The sequence below is a fragment of the Gopherus flavomarginatus genome, chromosome 3, assembly GCF_025201925.1.
Source record: "Gopherus flavomarginatus isolate rGopFla2 chromosome 3, rGopFla2.mat.asm, whole genome shotgun sequence".
NCBI lineage: Eukaryota > Metazoa > Chordata > Testudines > Testudinidae > Gopherus > Gopherus flavomarginatus.
The window spans coordinates 216427013-216448992 of NC_066619.1; the positions used below are offsets into that span (position 1 = coordinate 216427013).

The following is a 21980-nucleotide window of genomic DNA, read 5'->3' on the forward strand; positions in this document are numbered from 1 at the left end:
GAGACACAGAAATCAGATTGATATTGCTTTGCACATGAGCTTGAATGCGGAAATACCTTTAAATCTAGAGATAGTTCCTTTCTGCACAACTGCTCAAATATTTTGCATGTTTGTACCAATGTGCATGTTATGATAAAGGAGTTCATAAGAGAAGGACCTCTCTGCATGGATATGCTTTGCCACTGCCTTATCCTGTTAGCTGGGGTTGGCAGTGTAGACCCATAGACCATGTGTGATTGGCATAACTTTCACAAACCATATGGCCTGATGTTCTTGGGTTGAAATCAGAGAGTTTTCCTTCTCCTGAGCATATGAGTGCATGCTCTCTCTCAACTTTTTTTTTAAATTATGTTTTCCTGATGCTTCTCAAAATTTGCTTTGATTATCTTTCCCTTAAAAATCTGATGTCATTTGTATGCTATGCAATATACTGAATTTACTGATACCTCCTGTCAGATATTATAGTGGATTTATAGATTTTTGAACTATTAACCTTTGAGGCTGAAATTTTTCCATGTGTTGTCTCAGCCCAAAGGTGGATTTTTTTTAATTTGGAAACTTTAAAGGGCAGGGACAACTATTGAAACAGTTTGTATAAATGAGATTGCACATGCATCCTTAGAAGAATTGTCTTAATATCAATAATGCATGTCGGAGGGGGAGGGGAAGAACATTTTTAAAAAGTCACATTTTAAACCACCTCCTCCCAATTCTTTTCATCACTGGTATATGAGAATACCAGAATCAGAAAGTGAGTATCCAGAGCAATACCATGCTATAATAATCCCTGCCAGCATAATTGTACCAGGGGATTGTTACAAATAAGTACAATTTAGAGCAACCCCAAAGGTACTGCATGTTGTTCCGGGTGCATTCTTCAGAATCTGTCACTTATATTTCTGTTGAAAAGGGCAATATACAACTATTACATTATTTACCTTGTAACTTTGTTGGTGGTTTCCTCTATCTTTTCTGAGACCATACAGATGTAATTTATTTTGAAAACCTTATATCTATACTTTTGCTGAGTGTCAAGTTACCCTCATCTTTGCCATTATGATTTTTGACAGGTAATCATGGATTCTTTCTCCCTACAAGTAGCTGAAATGCAGATTCTTTGAGCCATTGGAAAGGTTTAGAACACAAACCTTTCTAAGTACAGTGTTGACTGTAGAACCATCTTGTGATGCTGCTATGCACATAACAATGGATCAATGACTTTTTCATTTTATTATTTAGCCTGTTCCTTGTAACAGCAAGTGTAACTCAAGGCCCTGGAGCTATGGGAACTTTATTTTGTGGTTCATTTTATTCTACTGATCTTTGAACGCTTTTAATACAGTGTATATTAAAAAGCTTTACAAAACAGCTCAAGGAAATTAATTACTCATGGGTGAAGTGAAAGCATAAAGGCAAAAGCTGCAGCCAGCTATTATGCACTCATCTGCATCTCACAAACAGTGGTACCAAAAGCATTTCTGCAAATTAATCTGAGCTGATATTAATTTATTGGATCACTCATGATTAAAATAATGATTACATTGATTTAATCCCAAGAATACTTCTCTTGATTCTATGGTTGCAGTGAATATAATGTAACAAAATTCATCATTGCTAAATAAAAGGTACATAAGTAAAGAAAACACTTTCATTAAAAAAGGGCCTGCTAAAATCAAACAATCATCTGATTGCAATTGATACACTATAATCTGACACTATTTACATATTGTGTTCTGAAAAGTATGGTAGAAAAATGTCTTGCTATGTCAACATCCTCATGTTTGATTCCTATCCTACTGACTGTCTATCAATGAATAGCAAGTTGTGGACAATTATGTGAGGCAAGTACAATACACATGAAGTTCTGAGAGACCAGAAGCATAGAAGAAGTCAGAAAAGGAATATAAACAAAAAGGGAGCCCTCTTTGAGAATGAGTTAGGTACTGAGTAGGTAAAGCAAGGTACTGAAGAGGTCAGAGTTTATACCAGAAATTAAGAACATTCCAAACACTGCTGTAGTAGTAGACTTGAACCTGCAAAAAAGAAATTCTTAAGGCAGCAAAGTCCTGTGAGATTAAAAAATGTGACAACCTAAAGCAAGAAATAACAAATGCTAAAAAGAATGGCTGTGAAAGGATCCAAGGTAATCCAATATAAATGCATGTTCTGATTATGAATAAAAAATCATAAGGACTACACATAAAATGAAGGTACAAGTTGGTTTCAGTTTTACAAAAAATGTAGAGGGAAATGAATAATAATTTGTAACAAATAACATATCTAGCAAATGTTACCTCTTCTTATTCACAAAGGGCTCGATTCACAAGAGGGACCTAGTGGACTTATCAGCCTCTCATTCTCTTCTGCTAAAGCTCTTTCATTTTGTATAACTCATTAAATATTCATTGGGCCAGAAAGAGAATGAGTGGCTCTATATAGCCCAGTGATTAGGGCACTCACCTGGGAGTGGGGAAGGTAGTTCTAGTCCTTGCTCCAATGACTATTATTTAGAGACTAGGGAACAGTGATTGAGAGTGACCCATCTCAATGGAGGGGATGGTATGATGGGATAGCCATGTTTAGGGCACTTGCATGGGATAGTGAAGACCTGGGTGCAAATTCCCACTTCACATCAGGCAATGGAGTGATCTGAACCTGGCTTTCCCATGTTCCAGGTATATGTTTAACCAGTAGTCTGTGGCCATCCTTTGTATGATGTTAGGAGTGTTGAAAGCATGCCTGCTGGATCAGGTACTACAGTGAGATGGGTGGGGGAATGCCTAATCTGTGAATTCTGTCAGAGTTTAGACTTAAATTAGGTGCTGAGCTTCTTGGTGGTGTCAGGATTTAGGTAGCCCCTTGAATGCATGCTGACAGAATTTAGGTGTCTAGAGGATTTTAATGATTAAAAGTGAGGCATACTAGGGGTAGGCAGCTTGTTATCACTTTTGTTTTCTAAACACAGTGATGCCTAAATGTTGCATTTCTTGATACTTAGGTGCATAAGCCTTTTGAATCTAGGGCAGAATTCTTCAAACAGATGGTGGTGTTTGTGGGTAAAGCCATTATTCAAAATCTTGGTGTTATTTTGTGAATTTTGTTTATCTTAGGCTATGTCTACACTGCACACCACTTGAGGCGTGTAATTACACACTATATGTGGTGCCAACATTGTGGTATATAGCTACATGGCACTGAAAAGTTCTAGCATGGGAGTGGCAGCGAGAAAAGGCTTGGCAATGGTGAACTGCCAGAGCCTTTCCCGATGGCCTCCCACTTGCCAGAGTTTTCCATGGCTGCTGGAGCCTTTCCCTGTTGTAGCCAATTATTTTGTTTAATCATTCAATAGAGGATTTATTGTTGTGGTTAAATATAATAAATTAATGTGTAAATGATAGTTTAAGTAGGATAGCATCATAGAAGTATAAGGTCGATAAGCATTTATAAGTGATGAGCTGCCAATGTGATATGCCATTAAAAAAGCTATGCGGTCTTGGGATGCATCAGGCGAGGTATTTGCACTAAAGATAAAGTGGTGTTAGAACTGTTATACAAGGCACTGGTGAGACCTCATCTGGAATATTGTGTGCAATATTGTGTGCAATCTGGTCTCCCATGTTTAAGAAGGATGAATTCAAACTGGAACAGGTACAGAGAAGGGCTACTAGGATGATCCAAGGAATGGAAAACCTGTCTTATGAAAGGAGACTCAAAGAGCTTGGCTTGTTTAGCCTAAAGAAAAGAAGGCTGAGGGGAGATATGATTGCTCTTTATAAATATATTGGAAGGATAAATATCAGGGAGGGAGAGGAATTATTTAAGCTTAGTACCAGTGTGGACACAAGAACAAATGGATATAAACTGGCTATCAGGAAGTTTAGACTTGAAATTAGACGAAGGTTTCTAACCATTAGAGGGGTGAAGTTCTGGAACAGCCTTCCAAGGGGAGTAATGGGGGCAAAAGACATATCTGGCTTCAAGACTAAGCTTGATAAGTTTATGGAGGGGATGGTATGATGGGATAGCCTAATTTTGGCAATTAATTCATCTTCTATTATTAGCAGGTAAATATTCCCAGTGGTCTGTGATGGGTTGTTAGCTGTGGTGGGCTCTGAGTTACTACAGAGAATTCTTTCCTGGGTGTCTGGCTGGTGAGTCTTGCCCACATGCTCAGGGTTTAACTGATCGCTATATTTGGGGTCGGGAAGGAATTTTCCTCCAGGGCAAATTGGCAGAGGCCCTGGATGTTTTTTGCCTTCCTCTGCAGTGTGGGGCATGGGTCACTTGCTGGAAGATGCTCTGCATGTTGAGGTCTTTAAACCACGATTTGAGGACTTCAATAACTCAGACATAGGTTAGGGGTTTGTTACAGGAGTGAGTGGGTGAGATTCTCTGGCCTGCATTGTGCAGGAGGTCAGACTAGATGATCATAATGGTCCCTTCTGACCTTAGAGTCTATGAGTCTATTAGGTATATTAGCAAAATAAGGCTATAATGCAAGTCCTACACACTGAAGCCTGTAAGATTTCAGCTTAGTCATACTAGGCCTAAGAAGGGTTGACATGATTTGAGAACTTAAACTATGATTTGAGGACTTCAGTAACTCAGACATAAGTTAGGGGTTTGTTACAGGAGTGGGTGGGTGAGATTCTGTGGCCTGCATTATGCAGGAGATCAGACTAGATGATTATAATGGTCCCTTCTGACCTTAAGTCCATAGTCTATGAGACATAAGTAGGTGACCCAGGAATAACCCTGTACCAGTAAATTTACAAGCTTATTGTAAAGAACGTGCCAATAGGTAATATTCAGGGAAAGTATGCAACAATGTACCCGTCTAGGCTGTGAGACAGCTGAACCATAGAGAACTCCAATGGGTTATGGCAGTACAGATAAGGAAAAAGGCGATGGAACCCTCATACATATGTATAAGGTAGTAGGTGTGGTCATAAGAGAATAAAAAGGGTTCCTTGTTATGGATAGGCAGGAAAGACCTGAGCAGGAAACTATTCCCCCCACACTCCTGACAACAACCTGTTGAAGGATCCACCTGATTCGATGATCTCTTGGGGGATGTAAGTATGAATACAGTGCTGGATATTGCATTGGCTTTCTCAGGTTTTCTATATGTATGTGTTTGTGACTGTAACATTGATTATCTGCTTGGTGAGATTTGTATTACATACACAAATCATTACTTGTAGTTGTGTCTTGTGGTCACTGTATGCATTCTTCATGTGCTCCTAAAGTTTTCCAACCTAAGGAAATCCCTGAGGGTGACTCTCAGCTGGTTGATCTTAAAACTGTAGCAGCCCAGGAGTGGACTCACTCACTAGGGATGAACAACATCAATTCAACTTAAAGGCTACATTTGGGCACGGGAGGAAGAAACTGTGGCAGTGGGGAGGCAGCTGGACACTACATTGTTAAAATTAGCAGTGTAGATGGAGGAGGCAGTGCTTGGGCAAGCAGACAGACACGTAAGGTACCTACCCACAGGGTTTAGGGGTGTCTTTACTCGCCTAAGAAGTGCCTCACCATTTACACTGCTATTTATACCTGTGCTGGGGGGGCATGCAGTGTGTGAATTCTACATGCTGTCAAAAGGAGTGTGCGGTGTAGGCATACTTTTTGACTTGCTTCTAAAAGACCATTATGTGATAGCTCATGCAAGTCATATGAAATAGTTACTGTTCCCAAGCTGAGTGAATAAAACTTTTAAAAATAGACTTCTACCATGAGTCCTGACAGGAGAATTAATAATTCAATGTGAATAGTAAAGTCTGAGTTTAAAGTCTGCTTCCTACAGGCATTTGTGCTACTAAAATTGGTCACACAAATGTTTGCGGAAAGGGAGCTCAAAAGGGGCATAAACTCAGTAGAGAAAAACATCTTAAAAATACAACTGCATTCTCAAAAGAAAAATGGCAGTAATCTCTGAGCTCTGCATGAGCTGCAATTACAATCACTGAGAAAGACAAAGAAAGCTAAACTGCTTGACTGTACTGGATGTCTGTGCACTAGAGAAGGAATGTGAGCCAGCCCCACATAGAAGGGAGAGGCCATTTTGGGTGAGCTGGGAGCAATTCCACAGGACCACAATTAGGATCAGGATCCAGTGCCTCAGAAACCAGTGCAGGGAGCACAGTGAGATTGCAATCCCAGCTCCCAGGCTGGAATAGGAACTGCAAAGACCTTCACTATAGTCTCAGGTTCTTCCCATGGGCTGTGAAGGTGAATTCTGTCCTCTCAATCCCTCATCAAAGTCATTTTACTTGAGCTTTGTGGGTGGATGAATTAATTTCACCCCAGGGGAATAAAATAGCTGAATGAGCTAATACTAGCTTAAGGAGTGGAGGGAGAGGGAAAGAAATACTAAATAGTACCCATTAACACGTGAAAGGAGAGCAATTAAATTAATGATGACTTAAAAATGGCTGCAATATCAAACTCCTTTTTTAAAATTAACAGAAAAATACAGTAAAATTGGACAAGTAGGAAGCAGTGAAGACTGGTTATGGGAATACTGTACCTGGAAAGTATGAACAGGTACAAATCAGCCAGCTTGGATGACATGCATTGCAAGGTGTTAAGGGAATGAACTGATTAACTTACCAAATAAATGTTAATATTTCTGAAAAGTCACAGAGAAGTGGGGGGTGGTATCAGAAGACTGAACAAAAACATATATGGCATCAATCTTTTAAGAAGGAAAAAAGAGTGACTGGCAAATTTTATCCACTAAGAATGATTTCAACCCCAGTAAAATAGTGGCACAAATATTACAAGAAAATAATTGCTACGTGGAGGGAGGAGTTTTCAAAAAGCATCTAAAACATTTAGGTGTTATTGAAAATCTCATCCATAGGCTCTTAATCAGGAAAGCATTCCAAATTAGGAAAGCACTTAAGGTACTTACCTGTAAGTACCTCCTTAAGTGCTTTTCTGAATCAGGATCCTAGAGGATAAAGAAATAATCAACAACCAGAGATTTGAAAATAAATTTTTTTGCCAAACTTAAAAAGTTTGATTTTTGGGGTGGTGCTGGGGGCAGAATACAATTACAGACTGAACGAAGGAGATCTAATATATTTGGATTTTGGTAAAGAATGTAATGTATTTTCACAAAATCTTGCAAAAATTAATTCTTATGATCCTGAATATGTGTAGACCTAGCCAGATTGAAGAATGGAAGCAGAAGGAACAAAACAGAGGTTAACAATGGACGTGTAAACTTTAAATATAAAGTGGCCTTGTAGATAATATGTAGTTGGTAGATAAAGAATAGTAGGAAAGAAAGGAATGTATGGCAGCTTGTAATTGTGGCCTAGCATATAAACAGCTCATGATCTAGATGGGGATTAGCTACAAAAATTAGTAGACCAATCAGAGTGCTTGATTTGATGTAGTTTGGAATGCACATGTGGTAGCCTGTTTCAGAATATGTACATATATGGATTTGTATTCATGGGCTTTGGAGCTGTGACCTAAAAGCACCTCGCTGCACTTGAGCCTGATCAGCTGAGGCCTCGTCTACACTACAGAGTTAGGTCAGCAGCTCTCATTGGCCTGGACCAGCAAACCACGGCCACCGGGATCGGCCGAACCTGTGGACGCGGCCGGTACACAAACCAGCCCGCCCCACCAGGGGCTTTCCCCGCACAAGCGGCGGAACAAGTTTGGGAACCACTGGACTAGAGGGAAGATGTTGAGATCAGTGTTTGGTCGCATCTTATTTAACATATTCATTAATATTTTGAAAGAAGGGGTAGCAGCACCTGATTGAAACGCAGAGATAAAACTAGGTTTCCATTGATTTGTAGATAATTCAGATTTTCCAGGAACTGCCGCACTTCTTTTTTATTAATAACCATTTTATAGTGTCTTATCTTTTGCTCCCTCAGTTCAGTTTATGCTTCTTTCCATTTGTGATGAATTGACGTAGTGTCTCATTGCTTCTCATTCCCTGTTATGTGGGCTTTGTGAATAAAGCAACACTGGATTTCTTTTCTTCTCTATGTTTTTTTCCAAAAACCAACATAAAAAGTCTTACAGTATGTAACATCATCTTAAGGCCAAGGTCAAGTTAGTGCTTCAGGATACTGCTCAGAGTGACAGGATTCATTCCAGATACCGACGGAAACCAGAATTTCTAATGCATGCACTGAAGCATTTCCCTTACTGAATAAGTCAGTGAAAACAATGCTAAGGTTAATAAACGATGCTGCTAGCCTTTTATGTTTCCAGTGAAATTGGTCCACAAAACATTTTACACACACACACACACACACACACACACACACACACACACACACACACACACACACACACACACACACACACACACACACACACACACACCATATCTCAATGGCGTTTAAAATTTCCTCCAGATGCCGGCTTTACTTTGCTGTCCTGATCTTACCTGTGTTACCATCTTATGTCTACTGTCCTCTCAATTGTCAGCTCACTTTTCTCTGCTTCATACTGGGAAGTTAATCAATGAGAATGTGCTGGATGCAGGGATTATCGGGCCCAAGTGTATTCATGGCTGTTTCATATGCACCTCCTGGTGGGTTAACTATTAAAAGGGTGACAGAAAAGGGCATTTGCCCACCTACACTCTGTCCACAGTCACTTTGTAGAGCAGCCTCCTGTTTGAAAATCTGATCAAGCATTTTTGAGAGTACAGTTGAACTACAAGAGAAAATCTGAGCGCTAAGACCTCCAATGGCCTGATTACAGGCATAATAAAGGCACTTAAAGATGTTCTCCCACAGTTTATTTGTATCAGGTCAGCAATGTTATTATAGTTCTTCCCATTCTCACTATAAAATGATATGTTTTAGCCTATTATTACCAGCAAGTCATCGCTTTTCATCGTTTTACTTCTGTCTTGAGGGGCACCTTTAGGCAGCTGGCTTCTTGGTCACTAAGTTTAAATTTAGATAGCTCCTGAGGATGGTGCATCTTTCAATCCACAACTGCTTAGAGCATGGAAACACCTATCCATTCCTGAGTGTAACCAATGACAATGCAAGTTTAAAACAATTATATTAAAAACCGGAAAGGAAACAACATGCAAAGCTGTTTTGATGCTTTGCAATAATCAAGGTCTTTTGTACTCCACAGTATGGTAGACCTAAATTCTCTGGAAGGTCCTAATCTACAGAATCTGCTAGGGCAAATTGGAAAAGAGAGGTTTTTTTAAATATAAAATAAAATAAATTTATCACCTTAAGAGGCAGCTTGTGACTGGGATAAGCACATTTGCTGGATATTTCTGCTAAATGATCTGTAAAACAGTTATGTGTGTCATTTCTAATGTCATCTTAAAGTTTCAGAGTAAACAGCCAATTTAAATGAAATTCGCACCTCAGAGTTATTGTGTCAGGGTTTCTTTAATCTGTGGAAGAGAATGCTATTACAGTTTAGGCTTGGTTCATGTTTCTAAGGTTACCTTGAGAGCTGGACACATTTCTTTTAAATAAAGGCTGAAGTTTTGGAGTTCAATTCTGCACTAGGGAGTGAATTCCACAGAAAAGTGCAGGCTGTGAAATTTCAGAATACAGAAGGCCCTTGTCATAAACAGATAGCTAAGGGTTAATGTTCTTTCATCTGTAAAGGGTTAACACAGGGAACCAAACACCTGACCAGAGGACCAATCAGAAAACAAGACTTTTTCAAATCTGGGTGGAGGGAAGTTTTGGGTGTGAGTTCTTTGTTCTTTGTCTTGGGTCTGACCTTCTCGGCTCTGAGAGTGATTTTTCTATCTCCTGGCTTTCTAATCTTCTGTTTCCAAGTTGTAAGTACAAGGATAGTAAGACAATAGGTTTATATTGTTTTCTTTTGTATTTACATGTATGTAGTTGCTGGAATGTGTTAAATTGTATTCTTTTGGAATAAGGCTGTTTATTCATTTTCTTTAAGCAATTGACCCTGTATATTGTCACCCTATACAGAAACCATTTCATGTCCTTTTTCTTTCTTTTTATATAAAGCTTTCTTTTTAAGACCTGTTGGAGTTTTTCTTTAGTGGGGACTCCAGGGAATTGAGTCTGCAGCTCACCAGGGAATTGGTGGGAGGAAAAAGTCAGGGGGAAAATCTCTTTGTGTTAGATTTACTAAGCCTGACTTTGCATACCCTGTGGGTGAGGGGGGAGAGAGATTAGCTCTCTTGGTGCTTGTGTTTCAAGGACTTGAAACAGAGAGGGTGGAATCCCTCTGTTTAGATTCACTGAGCTTGCTTCTGTATATCTCTCCAGAAACCCAGGGAGGGAACACCTGGAGGGGAGGAGGGGGAAGGGAAATGGTTTATTCCCCTTTGTTGTGAGACTCAAGAAATCTGAGTCTTGGGGTCCCCCAGGGAAGGTTTTGGGGAGACCACAGTGAACTAGGCACTGTATAATTCCTGGCTGGTGGCAGCAAATACCAGGTCCAAGCTGGTAACTAAGCTTGGAGGTTTTCATGCTAACACCCATATTTTGGACGCTAAGGTCCAGATCTGGGGAAAAATGTTATGACAGCCCTAGCCAACAGTAAGTGGCATATTTATTCAACATATGCTGTTGTATTTTTAAAAGTGTGTTAAGTATTCATAAAACTGTATATTGTGAGATTGTCACAAGTGACACAGATCAATATGCTTCTAAATGTACATGGGATGCATTCCTATATCTAAGAAAATGTTATTAAATAAGAGTATTTAAATAATATATTCCAAAATTAGTTGAACAACAAGAGGCTTGATCTTTCACCTGTTTCAATCTAAGTTTAACTCTATTGATTTAAATGGCATTTCCTCTAATTTTCATCAGTGCAAATGAGACCATAATCAGGCCTGACACATCTGGACCTTTCTGATTTAGGAGAACAATCATTATATTTTTCTTCATACAGAATCATAGTATTCCTCTTCTTATTGTTTGTATCAGTTAGCTAGGTATGAATTAGGAAATATTGAAAAGTAAGAACAGCATTAGCACAGCAAGAATTAAAAGGTGAATATTTATTTAAATATTGTAATTTTAATTTAATTTTCCTATATATTACTGTACAAACATATTTCTTCTTTCTGATTTATAACAAAAACATAGGTGGGCTCTCAAGAAAGCAGTTTCTTTACAGGTTTATTTTCAGAAATGAGGAACAGCAGGTGAAAACTTGGCCTCAGGGAGGGGAATGGCAAATAGCAAGCCATTGACTTGAATGGGGCCAGAATTTCACCTGGCATATTTAAATTACTGTGTTCACTCATAATAGTCCTCTCTTTTTCTTTGTTTTGTAAACTACAAGGCAATCCAGGTTCTTAGGCACACTTTTAATAAATTCATTCACTGAGTTTGCAATACATGGATTTTTAATTGCTGCTTTATTAACATCAAAGGTGTCATTCTTTGCTTCTTAAACAGCTACTGACACCTCACAGACAATTCTCATGGCATCTCATATTATATGAAGTATTCTCTTGTATTCTGCTTGGCATTTTTTTTAACTACTAAGACTATTTGCATGAAGAAAAGTTTGTTGGTGCTGCTATTATTACTCATCTGAAGTCCTGCTTCTCCATAACATAAGACTAATCCCCACAGTAGTTAACTGTAGGCCCAGTCACACCTCTGGGATATGTAGCAAAAGTCACTCTCTCTGCACAGATCCTTCCCTCTAGTGCAGTCAGGGACCTCCATGATATGATTCCTCCTCAGAGGAAACAAGAAGGGGTTAGTGAACAGGTTGAGGGAGGAGTGGATAGACAAGAGGTGATACAAATCTTCCTGTTCCCTTTCTCAAGGTTACTTGAGAAGTATAATACAGAGAGAAGCTATATTACATTTTTACAGCTCTGCCCCCACCCCCACCCCGCAGACAATGTGGATGGCTATTATCTCCCCTGTAAGGAGATCTCTGAGAAAGGAACAGTTATGGTATCCAGTTGGGGCTTCAGTGGAGCCACTCTGTTAACAAGCAAAGGCCAGAGCTACTACAGAGTGACCAGACTCCTCACAGGTGATTTTGATCTCCTCTTGATCTCATGGGATCCATTCAAATGGACAGCAGTTTTGATTGAGCCCTTTTAACTGTAGAGGGTAAATTCTGCTCCTTGGTAGAACAGGGAGAATTCTCCACAGAAGATCCTCATAAATATTTCTTCTCCTTCAAATCTCTCTTCAGTGGTTCCATGTGGAAGTGGGTAGTCTGGCCTTAGAATATTACCAAGAGTTTTGATTTTATTTTTAGATAAGCAACAGGAGCAGATATTGTGCTAAACAAAGATTTTACTTTACACTACTTACATGTGGTGACTCAGAGCATTTTCCACTAAGCAATAATATTATAGCAAAAATAAAAATAAAAAGGGAGTACTCAGTTTAGACTTAAAAATTGAGAATTTCTAATTTCCTGAGTTTGAAACGCAATTTCCAGAGAGGTGTAAACAGAAAAAGTTGTGATTCATAAAGATAACAGCCCTGTTGCGAGGATTATCATAAGTTGCTAATGGAACACTGAAAGAGCAATTCTGAAATACATGAAAGGCCCAGTCTATAAAGAATTTGTTTAAATGATAAGCAGAATTTTAAAATCTATAAAGAAATCTGCTGAAAGCTAATGTAAAGATTTTAGAGAAGTTGAGTGTATAATTAAAAATCTTGCTGCTGAGTTCTAAATGAGCTTGGGTGTGCTAATTTGTTTATAAGACCAATAAACAAGGAGTCTAAATAGTCCCATCTTATAAAGTTCATACAATAATAAACAAGAACAGAAACACATTAAGTTATTATGTGAAAGCAGAATTGTCTCTGAACTGAATGCTCGTCAAAATTTATTAAAAAAATAGTGCTGCATGTCTTTTTGTCATGTCCCATAAACCTCTGTCAGAAGTATAAGATCTAAAATACACTGCTATATTATACTCCAACTGCATTGTTATAATAATACACTGAACTAACTATACAAGATTTCTAAAATCCAAATAATGTTTTATTCTTCTATCTGCAAAATAGCTTTCAGATATTAGCTTATAAAAATAGTTATCATTTGTAACTATCAAGAGTCTTTATTTTTTTCATATTTCTGATGTAAAGGGACTTGAAAATGGGATGAAAAATTATTTCTTTTCATAAAGAAATCAGATGTCTTCCCTTTTACAAAATATACCAGAATGTGGACCTTCAGCATCTAACTGATGAGAGTAACAAGCTTGCATTTAAATAGTTCATCTTAGATAGGGCAAATTTTGTTTTATTTAGCATATACTCAAAATATAAGTTCTACCCTTCTCAGAGATGGCATATAAATAACATGCAGATATAGTACTATCACAAGGTAAGTAATACAAGTTGCTTCTACTGGAGCATTTAACGTAACCTCCCCCTACCACCTCCCAGAAAAAAAATCCCACAAAAATTAAAATGATGTAAGAAAAGTTAGATCTCTAATGTTGTTTTAAAAAATGAGAACAGTCATTACCCTTGTGTCGTATCTGAAACAGGGGAAATCATTTAGAGGTCAGTTGTGCTTAGAAGGTATAGTTCTTCATTGAAGGTACAGTATAAGATCTCCATCTCAGCGGATCGCTAGGAGTGATTGTGTCTTAGAGGGAAGACAACATGGTAGCAGTTTACCTCCCATCTGCCCAGGTATAAATGATTGCACAAGGTGCAAAGCAGGAGAATTGGTCTCAATGACTTCCAGGAAGCAAAACATCTGTGTCAACATTTTAACACACCCTCATTTGGACATGATGAACTGGGCTGATCTATATCCTTTTGGGATGGCTTGTGATGCTAATAGCTCAAGTCAGGAGCAATCTTTTTATTCCAGAATGTATAAAGGCTGCAAATTCACCCTGCCCCTATCTGAGAAATAAAAGCTAGAACCTTCCTATGCACTCCCACCTTCTCATTGCCTTCACAGCAGCCATACACTACATAGCTTCTAGATTTTTGTGCATAATAACCATGACTATTCTTAAAAATGATCATTTCAGTGAACAACCCTGCTATTATGAAAACATGTTTGTTTCTTTAAAATGGATAAAAAGGATACTCATGCAATGCAAAGATGTCAGTCTACAATCTGAACTTAAATATGAGTTAACTTCCTTGAGTAATGTTTTCTGATCTGATGCTATGCCTTCCAAAAACGTATTTCTTCTCTTTGTAAATAACATATGTTTTATATTATTAAATTAAGAGTTGGGTGTTCATTCAATAGTATACAGACATTTAGATAAATGTCAAGGAAATCATGATCTATAAGTAACCTTGATATACAATAATTGATAGTACATTTCTACTTATAATATTATATTTCATTCAGTATATTACAGCCCATAGGATCCATCTTTCTACTCCATACATTAAATATTGAAAACTACAAGAAAATGTACACTCTCTACTGCTCACCCTCCCACACAACACCAAATAATCCCACATCATGTGACCCAGTTTCTTAAAATCTGTTCCTGTTTGCAAAGTTAAAGTAAAATTACAATAAATACTACTATATTTCACATGTTGATTCAATTAACCTAACACTACCTACAATGAATGTATATTCACCATCACCACTGCTTGGTACTATACATAGTTGTGTGTTTATAAATAATCCTTCTGTACCTTATCACAAGAGTATGTGTCTGGTAACTTACCACTGCATTTTTTTATTTCCTTCTTGCACCTTTGAAAAAAAAGTAAGGATATGACACTCATAACCTGCTTGTATGTTATGCAAGTTGTATGTATTTATGCTTTGTTTTATTGCAGTACAAAACTAACATTCACATATATCAGATTGGTTTACTTCTAGCAGAATATTCTAGCAAAAACATCAAAAGGGTGACCTCAAATTCTGCTTTTAAAATGTCTGTACTGTGGGATTTTTTGTTTGTGTGTTTGCTTGCCTTTTAAAATAAATACAGAGATTAATGGAAAAGGGAGTCTAGTTTGTTCCAGAATGTAACTACCACACTTAGAGAACCTGAGAAAAAGAAAGTTTGTGTTGATATCATGTTAGTTGATCTGAGAAAAGTGCACTGGGCAATAGTGAAAAAACCTTGTGCCCTTGGATGTCCTCTAATCTTTTCTGCTCAACTCTTGATTTATTGCTCTCTTGGTATCAAACACTATACAAATTTTAGAAAGACCAACTGCATAGTACACCAAGTAAGTAAAACATCCTGGAAGAAATTCTCGAGTCAGTTTCCTCTCTCCACCGGGCTATCATTGTTCCTGTTTCTGCATGAAACTTTCCAGACCTAATAAAGTCCCTAGATTAGATGCCCTGCACTAAATAAAATAATAAATAGTAGTAACTGAAATCAAATGTATTCCAAACTCCGAATAAATTCTTAGAAATTTACATACATCTCTAAACTGAAGAATTTTAAAGATCGTAAGTGTTGCATTTTCCATTTAAAAAGAAAGAACGTGACAAAACACAAGCTAATTGGTCAACTGTGCAAGGGAAAACCCCAGCTCTAAACAAGACAGGGAACCTTACATTGTAAAATGAAACTGAAATCCAGCGTCACTCCAGTATCTCAAAGTTACCTCAAAGACACAAATCCCATACATTTAATTGTCACTGACAATGAGAAGGCTATTGAAGGCTAGACAGTTGTGGCGAGTATGGCCGGAAAGGCAGCAGCAACTGTGCATCATCCATGAGCCCCAAGCATTTCAGCTGTGCAAGAAAAACCGCTTGGGGCACGTTTTTGATCTCCGTTTCCCAGCCTGGAGGGACTCACCTGAGCAGAACTGCAGCTTCCCAGAGATAAAATCCCGAAACAGCTGCACGAAGGTATGTAACCTTGGCCATGTTACTACGAGGCATTCACAACCTCCAGAGCAGACGTTTCCGAATCATGGAGGATCCAGAAAGAGTGCCAAGGAAATTTGGTCAGTCTTGGGATCTGTTGGAGAAACTGCCGGGATTTCAGCACCCTGGAGAGCTCCCTGCGGCAGCGTAGCACCTGTAATCCCACTTGCAGGGAAGTTTTAGTCCGGGGTTAGTTATTCACCAGCACCGGGCACTTGGCCGAACATTTTCTGGTGGTGGCTGGGAACCAGCTCTCGGTAGGGTTTGTATTTTTCATTTAAAGAAAAAGACGGATTCAAAAGGGGAAGATCAGGCAGAGCAGAGGAGGCAGCGGCAGCATGCGCTCAGCTTTCCTTCCTCCCTCCGGCTCCTGCTAGCAGCCGGAACCTGGCTCGCCACATTCCTGAGCAACTGGAACGCTAGGACCAGCTGAGAGAGCTAGCACGGGGGAGGGCGGAGACCAAGCGCAGGCAATGGGCTGCCCACAGCCACTCAGGAGAGCTCCCAGGCCGACTGACAGCCGGGTTGAGCAGCACTGCAACATACCAGAAGGGGGTGGGTGGGGGAAGAGGGGAGGTTAATCCTTTAGACGTGTGTGTGGGGAGGGGTGATGTTTCTGGGGGTGGACAGGGAGAGGATCCCCTAGAAGGAGATGTCTGGCGGCGGCGGCGGTTGACCCTGAGGAAGATGATGAGGGACTGGTCCCGCAGGACGGAAGGGGCGGGGGTGGCGAGCCTTCAAAGGGGAATCTGATGTGGGGAGTGGTTAGTCCAGCCAGGAATGGGGGGTCACCTCCCCCCCCGGCTGCCACCACCTTTGTCTTTTCACACCCTTTAAATTCAGAACGAGTATTAGAACGGAGCCTTCTGTCCTAGCTGCTGTCAGAGCCCCCTCAGACTAAACGCTTGTAAAAGAGCTGTTGCTGGGGTGGAGAGGAGAGGTGAGGGCTGGGGGCGGGGATGAGGACGACCCAGGGGCTGTGTCCCAGGGGCTTGGGAGGCGGAGTTGTGTGTCTCTGGGGAAGTGCGGTGAGGTTGGGGGACGGGCAGGGGGAGGAGTGTCCAGGGACGTCAGGTGTACAGCCGTGGTTTCCCCAGGAATTGAAATTAGGGGGTGTGTTTGAATGTACAGGGTGTGTGTGTCAGGACTGATGATATATATAAAAGAGATATTAATAAAGTAAATGTTTTGTTAGGATTATGCACATTTAACATAAGGAAAATGCAGATTACACCAAAACACACAACAGATCTAGATTTCTAAAAAAAAATTATAATTAAAAAATGTATTTAATTTAAACTGACTTTTGAAAAGTAAGCCATCATGGGATAAGAAGGCAGTCCTCTCATGGATCAGTTACTTGTTAAAAGATGGTAAACAATGGGTAGGAATAAATTATTAGTTTTCAGAATGGAGAGAGATAAATAGTGGTATCCTTGAGGGATCAGTACTGGGACCAGTACTGTTCAACCTATTCATCTGGAAAAATGGGTAAACAGTGAGGTGGCAAAATTTGCAGATGATACAAAACTATTCAAGATAATTAAGTCCCAGGCAGACTGCAAAGAGCTACAAAACTGGGTGACTGGGCAACAAAATGGCAAATTAAATTCAATATTGATAAATGTGAAGTAATGCACATGGGAAAGCAATCTCAACTATAAATACAAAACGGTGGCATCTGAATTAGCTGTTAACACTCATGAAAGAGATCTTGGAGTCATTGTGGATAGTTTTCTGAAAACATCCACTCAATGTGCAGCGGCAGTCACAAAAGCAAACAATGTTGGGAATCATTAAGAAAGGGATAGATAATAAGACAGAAAATATCACATTGCCTCTATATAAAGCCATGGTACGCCCACACCTTGAATACTGTGTGCAGATCTGGTCACCCATTCTAAAAATATATATATTGGAATTGGAAAAGGTACAGAGATGGGCAATTAAAATGATCAGGGATGTGAAACAGGAGGAGAGATTAAAATGACTGGGAATTTTCAGCTTAGAAAAGAGATGACTAAGGGGGGATATGATAGAGGTCTACAAAATCTTGACTGGTGTGAAGAAAGTAAATAAGGAAATATTATTTAATTCTTCACATAACAGAAGAACTAGCAGTCACCCAATGAAATTAATAGGGAGCAGGTTTTAAAAAAACAAAAGGAAGTACTTCTTCACACAATATAAAGTCAACCCAGGGAACTCTTTGCCAGGGCATGCTGTGAAGACCAAAACTATAACAGGATTATAAAAAGAACTAGATAAATTCCTGGAGAACAGGTCCATCTGTGGCTATTAGCCAGGATAGGGAGGGATGCAATACCATGCTCTGAGTGTCCCTAGCCTGTTTGCCAGAAGCTGGGAATGGGCCACAGGGGATGGTCACTTGATTATTACCTGTTCTGTTCATTCCCTCTGAAGCACCTGGCATTGGCCACTGTTGTCAGACAGGATACTGGGCTATATGGACCATTGGTCTGACACAGTATAACCATTCTTATCTAAAAATTAATTATAATAATAAAAATGTTTAATACAGAAACTCCCCAATATAATGACCTCCCAAGGTAGCAACAATGTGAGATAACAACCTTGGCAAATAATGCATTTTAAAAATCTTGGCCTACTAGGAAACATATTTATATAAGTTTCCATTCCCAGTCACAAATCTAGCATCCTGGAGCAAAGTGACTAAAATATAGTCCAATAAACAAATGTTTATTTAACATGCCCCTCACTTTTCCCTCCATCACACTCCACTCACCGGTGTTGTTCTTGGTCAGTGGAGACTCAGACTTCAGAGGTGCTTTCACATGAGTACACCTTCCAGGTGGGGGACAAGAAGGCACCTTGCTTGTTCCTCCAGCTGCTCACCGTTTGCTCTGGCCACGTCTGTTCATTGTGCCATCGTTCACTCCACCACTCTGTTGCCAATGGCTCTGCACAGTCACCTTCGGCTGCCACCTGCTGCTGTGACCTCTGCGAGTTGGTCTCTTGAGGTTCCACCAGCTTTCAGTGATTTCAGCTGAGCTCTCAGTGTGGGAACCTCGCTCGCTGCTAGTGCAGTCTGGGTTGTCTCTTACACAAAAACACTATACACACAGGAACACTGTCCCCACAACAGGACTAAGCACTTAGACCTGATTGTCAGTGATTTCAGCTGCAGTAGTCACTTAACAGAACAAAAGACTCACTATGGAGCCTAATCAGCTCTCTTTAAACAATGGAGAGGGACAGGTCCCCACCCTCTCTCTTGATGTCTTCAAATCATCACAGGCTACAGTTCTACTGCCCTTCACTCATACAATAAGAACAACATTTTATCCCCCATTCCCCCCACATTCAAGTGGTTTGTAACCCAACCCCAGCCAAAATCTATCACTTGGACAACACAGCTCTGTTTGCTGGATACCTAGGTAGATTAGGTGTGAATGTAAATATAATCTGGCCCTGAAGCCTTTCCCTGCAGCCCCAGCTCATCATTAGCTATCAGGTAGAGCTCATTTAGACTTTGCTTTCAAATCATCATTTCAAATTATTAGGTTGGCTAACATCACCGAAATGAGTGCACTGGAATCATAAAAAACAGCTGTATAAGGAAGCAAGGAAGCTAGTCTATGTTCACACTTTTCAAATCTATTATACTTTTTCAGATACACATATTTTATCATACAGTGTATAAGCTTTTAAAGTGTGTATTAATGTTTCAGTTTAAATTCAGATTTCCAAACAGTCACTGAATTGGTATGTAACTAGCTCACAAAACTAGGGAGGGGTTGGGGAAATTCAGGGGGTGTGTGCAGTGCATTGGGCACTGGGCAGGGGGAGGGAATGGACGTTGAGCTATGCACTGGGGTCAGTGGGTCTCCGGTGGCTGGGAAGAGCTGTCCGTGGTAGTTTCCACTTTGAAAGGTGCAACCCCTGAGGAGATGGAGAATCAGGTGACCCTGGTCCTTTTTCATCCCATATGATGAGATGTGGAGAGAGGGAGTTCAGAAGGGAAGAGCGCTCTTGAGCAAGGAGGCATTGAGAGCTTTAGGAGGAAAGAGTCTGGGGAAAGAGGGGCGAGTGAGAGAGAGACAGGTGGGGGGAGAGAAGAGCGGGTTACCGGAGAAGGAGTGAATAGGGTGTAAGGGGCGGTGCAAAGTGAACATCTGTGGCTGTGAATGAACCTCTGTGTGGTACGGGACAGTGGGCAGGGGGATGAAATACCTGTGGGGGTGGGGAGGCAAAAGGAGAAAGAACCTTAGACAAGGGGAGGCTGCTTGTGTTGGGGCTCGGAGGGGGTGTGTGTCCTTTTTTTGGTGGTGGTGGGATCTCTGTAGCAAGCTCAGTCTGGACGGGGGCTGGGGCCTGCAATTGTATTTGTGGATGTATTGGGGGTGGGAGGAGCTTGTCTGAGCAGGTTTTTGGGGACCCTGCTTGTGCTGGTGCAGGTGTGAGTGAGGGGAGGCAGCACTGTGTGGAAGAGGCAGGTATTGGGGGTTAAGACAGGCAAGTAGGTTTGCTTTGGTGTGGGGAGGACTGGGAGGAAGGAGAAGGTGAAGGAAGAGGCAATACTGTACACCGAGAGCGAGAGCAGAAAGAGTGCCAGACAGGCGAGGGAAGGAAGGTGTGGGGAAGGAAGAAGAGAACAGTGCATAAGAAACCAGAGGTGTAAGGGACACAGTATAGAAAAATGATATTGGGGGAATACACTGAAAATGACAGAAGAGAAGATAAGGTAATAAAGGAAATGAGGGGAAATAAAGGGAAAGGAAGAGATTGAACAACAGCTATGAAGAAGATAAGATAAGTTTATACTTACTAGAAGGGATAGGTACAAAATGTTGGGTTAATCACATTTTAGTCACATTATTAAAAGACAGATATGATAAAATGTGCTGTTCCACCATACACCCTCCTTGTTCTTTTTCTGAGGTTACACTTGTGCCTTCTTTTGCTATCACCACTGCAATTGCCCCAGCAGGCACCATTATATAGTAAAAACTCCGACCTCATTTCCTAAAAGTGATGTGTGTCTCTCCACACTCACATATACTTTGTGTTAGCTGCATTGTTGTGGGACACTCTAAAATGTCATCTGTTTAAACTGGCCCTTCTTCCTAGGTTTTCTTTAAATGTAACAGTTAAATACGAGAGTGAAGGAGAAAGAAGATCGGGAGTCCTCTATCATTAGCACACAAAAATCTTAGTCACTGCTAAAAGAATTGCTTTGCTTCTTAATGCTAAGGAAACCTCCTTTTCTTCCAGGGTCTGTTCTGGAATTAATGGGATGCATTGAATTAAGGTGTAAAGTGCATGCACTATATTTTCAGAACAGTCACATTTGACTTTTTTCTTAATATAAACATTTAGTGAAGCTCTTTCTCATTGGTACTGTTTAGCTTTACAACCCTGTGCACTTCCACACTTAAATTGTCCTACTTTTTCCCAAAGGATTCAGGAAGATGCATTTTTTCTTATAACACTATTTATTAATATTACCACAATGGAATCTCTAGTATGAATAGTTCTATAAATGAAAAGTACATTAAGTATGTATAGTTCAAATTTGTCAGCATGACAGGAGGGACACATACGTTCTAATATGGTTTAAGCAGTAATTCTGTATTTCACCATTTCTTTACTGAATATAAACTTTAGATACTATGCAACAATTGTTTGTTATGAGTCTCAGTGTTTATAAAAGTTTTCTCATTGACAGTGTTGAATACTGAAATCTTCTCCTTAGTCACAAAAGAGACATAGTATAGGGAGTGGCAGTATAAGCTTCCCCACACCACAATGTCACTCAGCACTATAGCCACAGCCTACCTTTGGTGAAAGGAGAATTCAGTCTCAAAGTTTATTCAGTCCTTGGACTTTTTTCTAAAGCAATACACATTTGTGGTAGCTTTTATCTAACTATCTATCCATGTAATTACTTATAAGGCCCTCATGATTATAGTATCTTAGTGTCTCCACATTTTTTTAAATGACAGCAAACAGGACTTTCTTCCTTTTCTGCCTGCAGGAATAGCTTAGTAGGTTGTTGGCATTTTTATTTTTTCCATCTTCTTCTTCCTGGATTGGCAACTAGTTAAAAGATAGGAAACAAAGGGTAGGAATAAATGGTCAGTTTTCAGAATGGAGAGAGGTAAATAGTGGTGTCCTCC

The 21980-nt window shown here is 39.9% G+C and overlaps 1 protein-coding gene across 2 annotated transcripts in view; it reads right to left on the minus strand.

The window, feature by feature from the left end:
• Nucleotides 1–16324, minus strand: part of GLRA3 (glycine receptor alpha 3) — a 155460-nt gene extending 139136 nt beyond the window's left edge. For both annotated transcript variants that reach the window (XM_050945353.1, XM_050945354.1), the window contains exon 1: nt 15749–16324. In XM_050945353.1, coding sequence (XP_050801310.1) covers nt 15749–15834 — 86 coding nt within the window. In that variant the 5' untranslated portion in view covers nt 15835–16324. The remainder of the gene's footprint in view (nt 1–15748) is intronic.
• Between the last annotated feature and the right edge of the window lie 5656 nt (nt 16325–21980).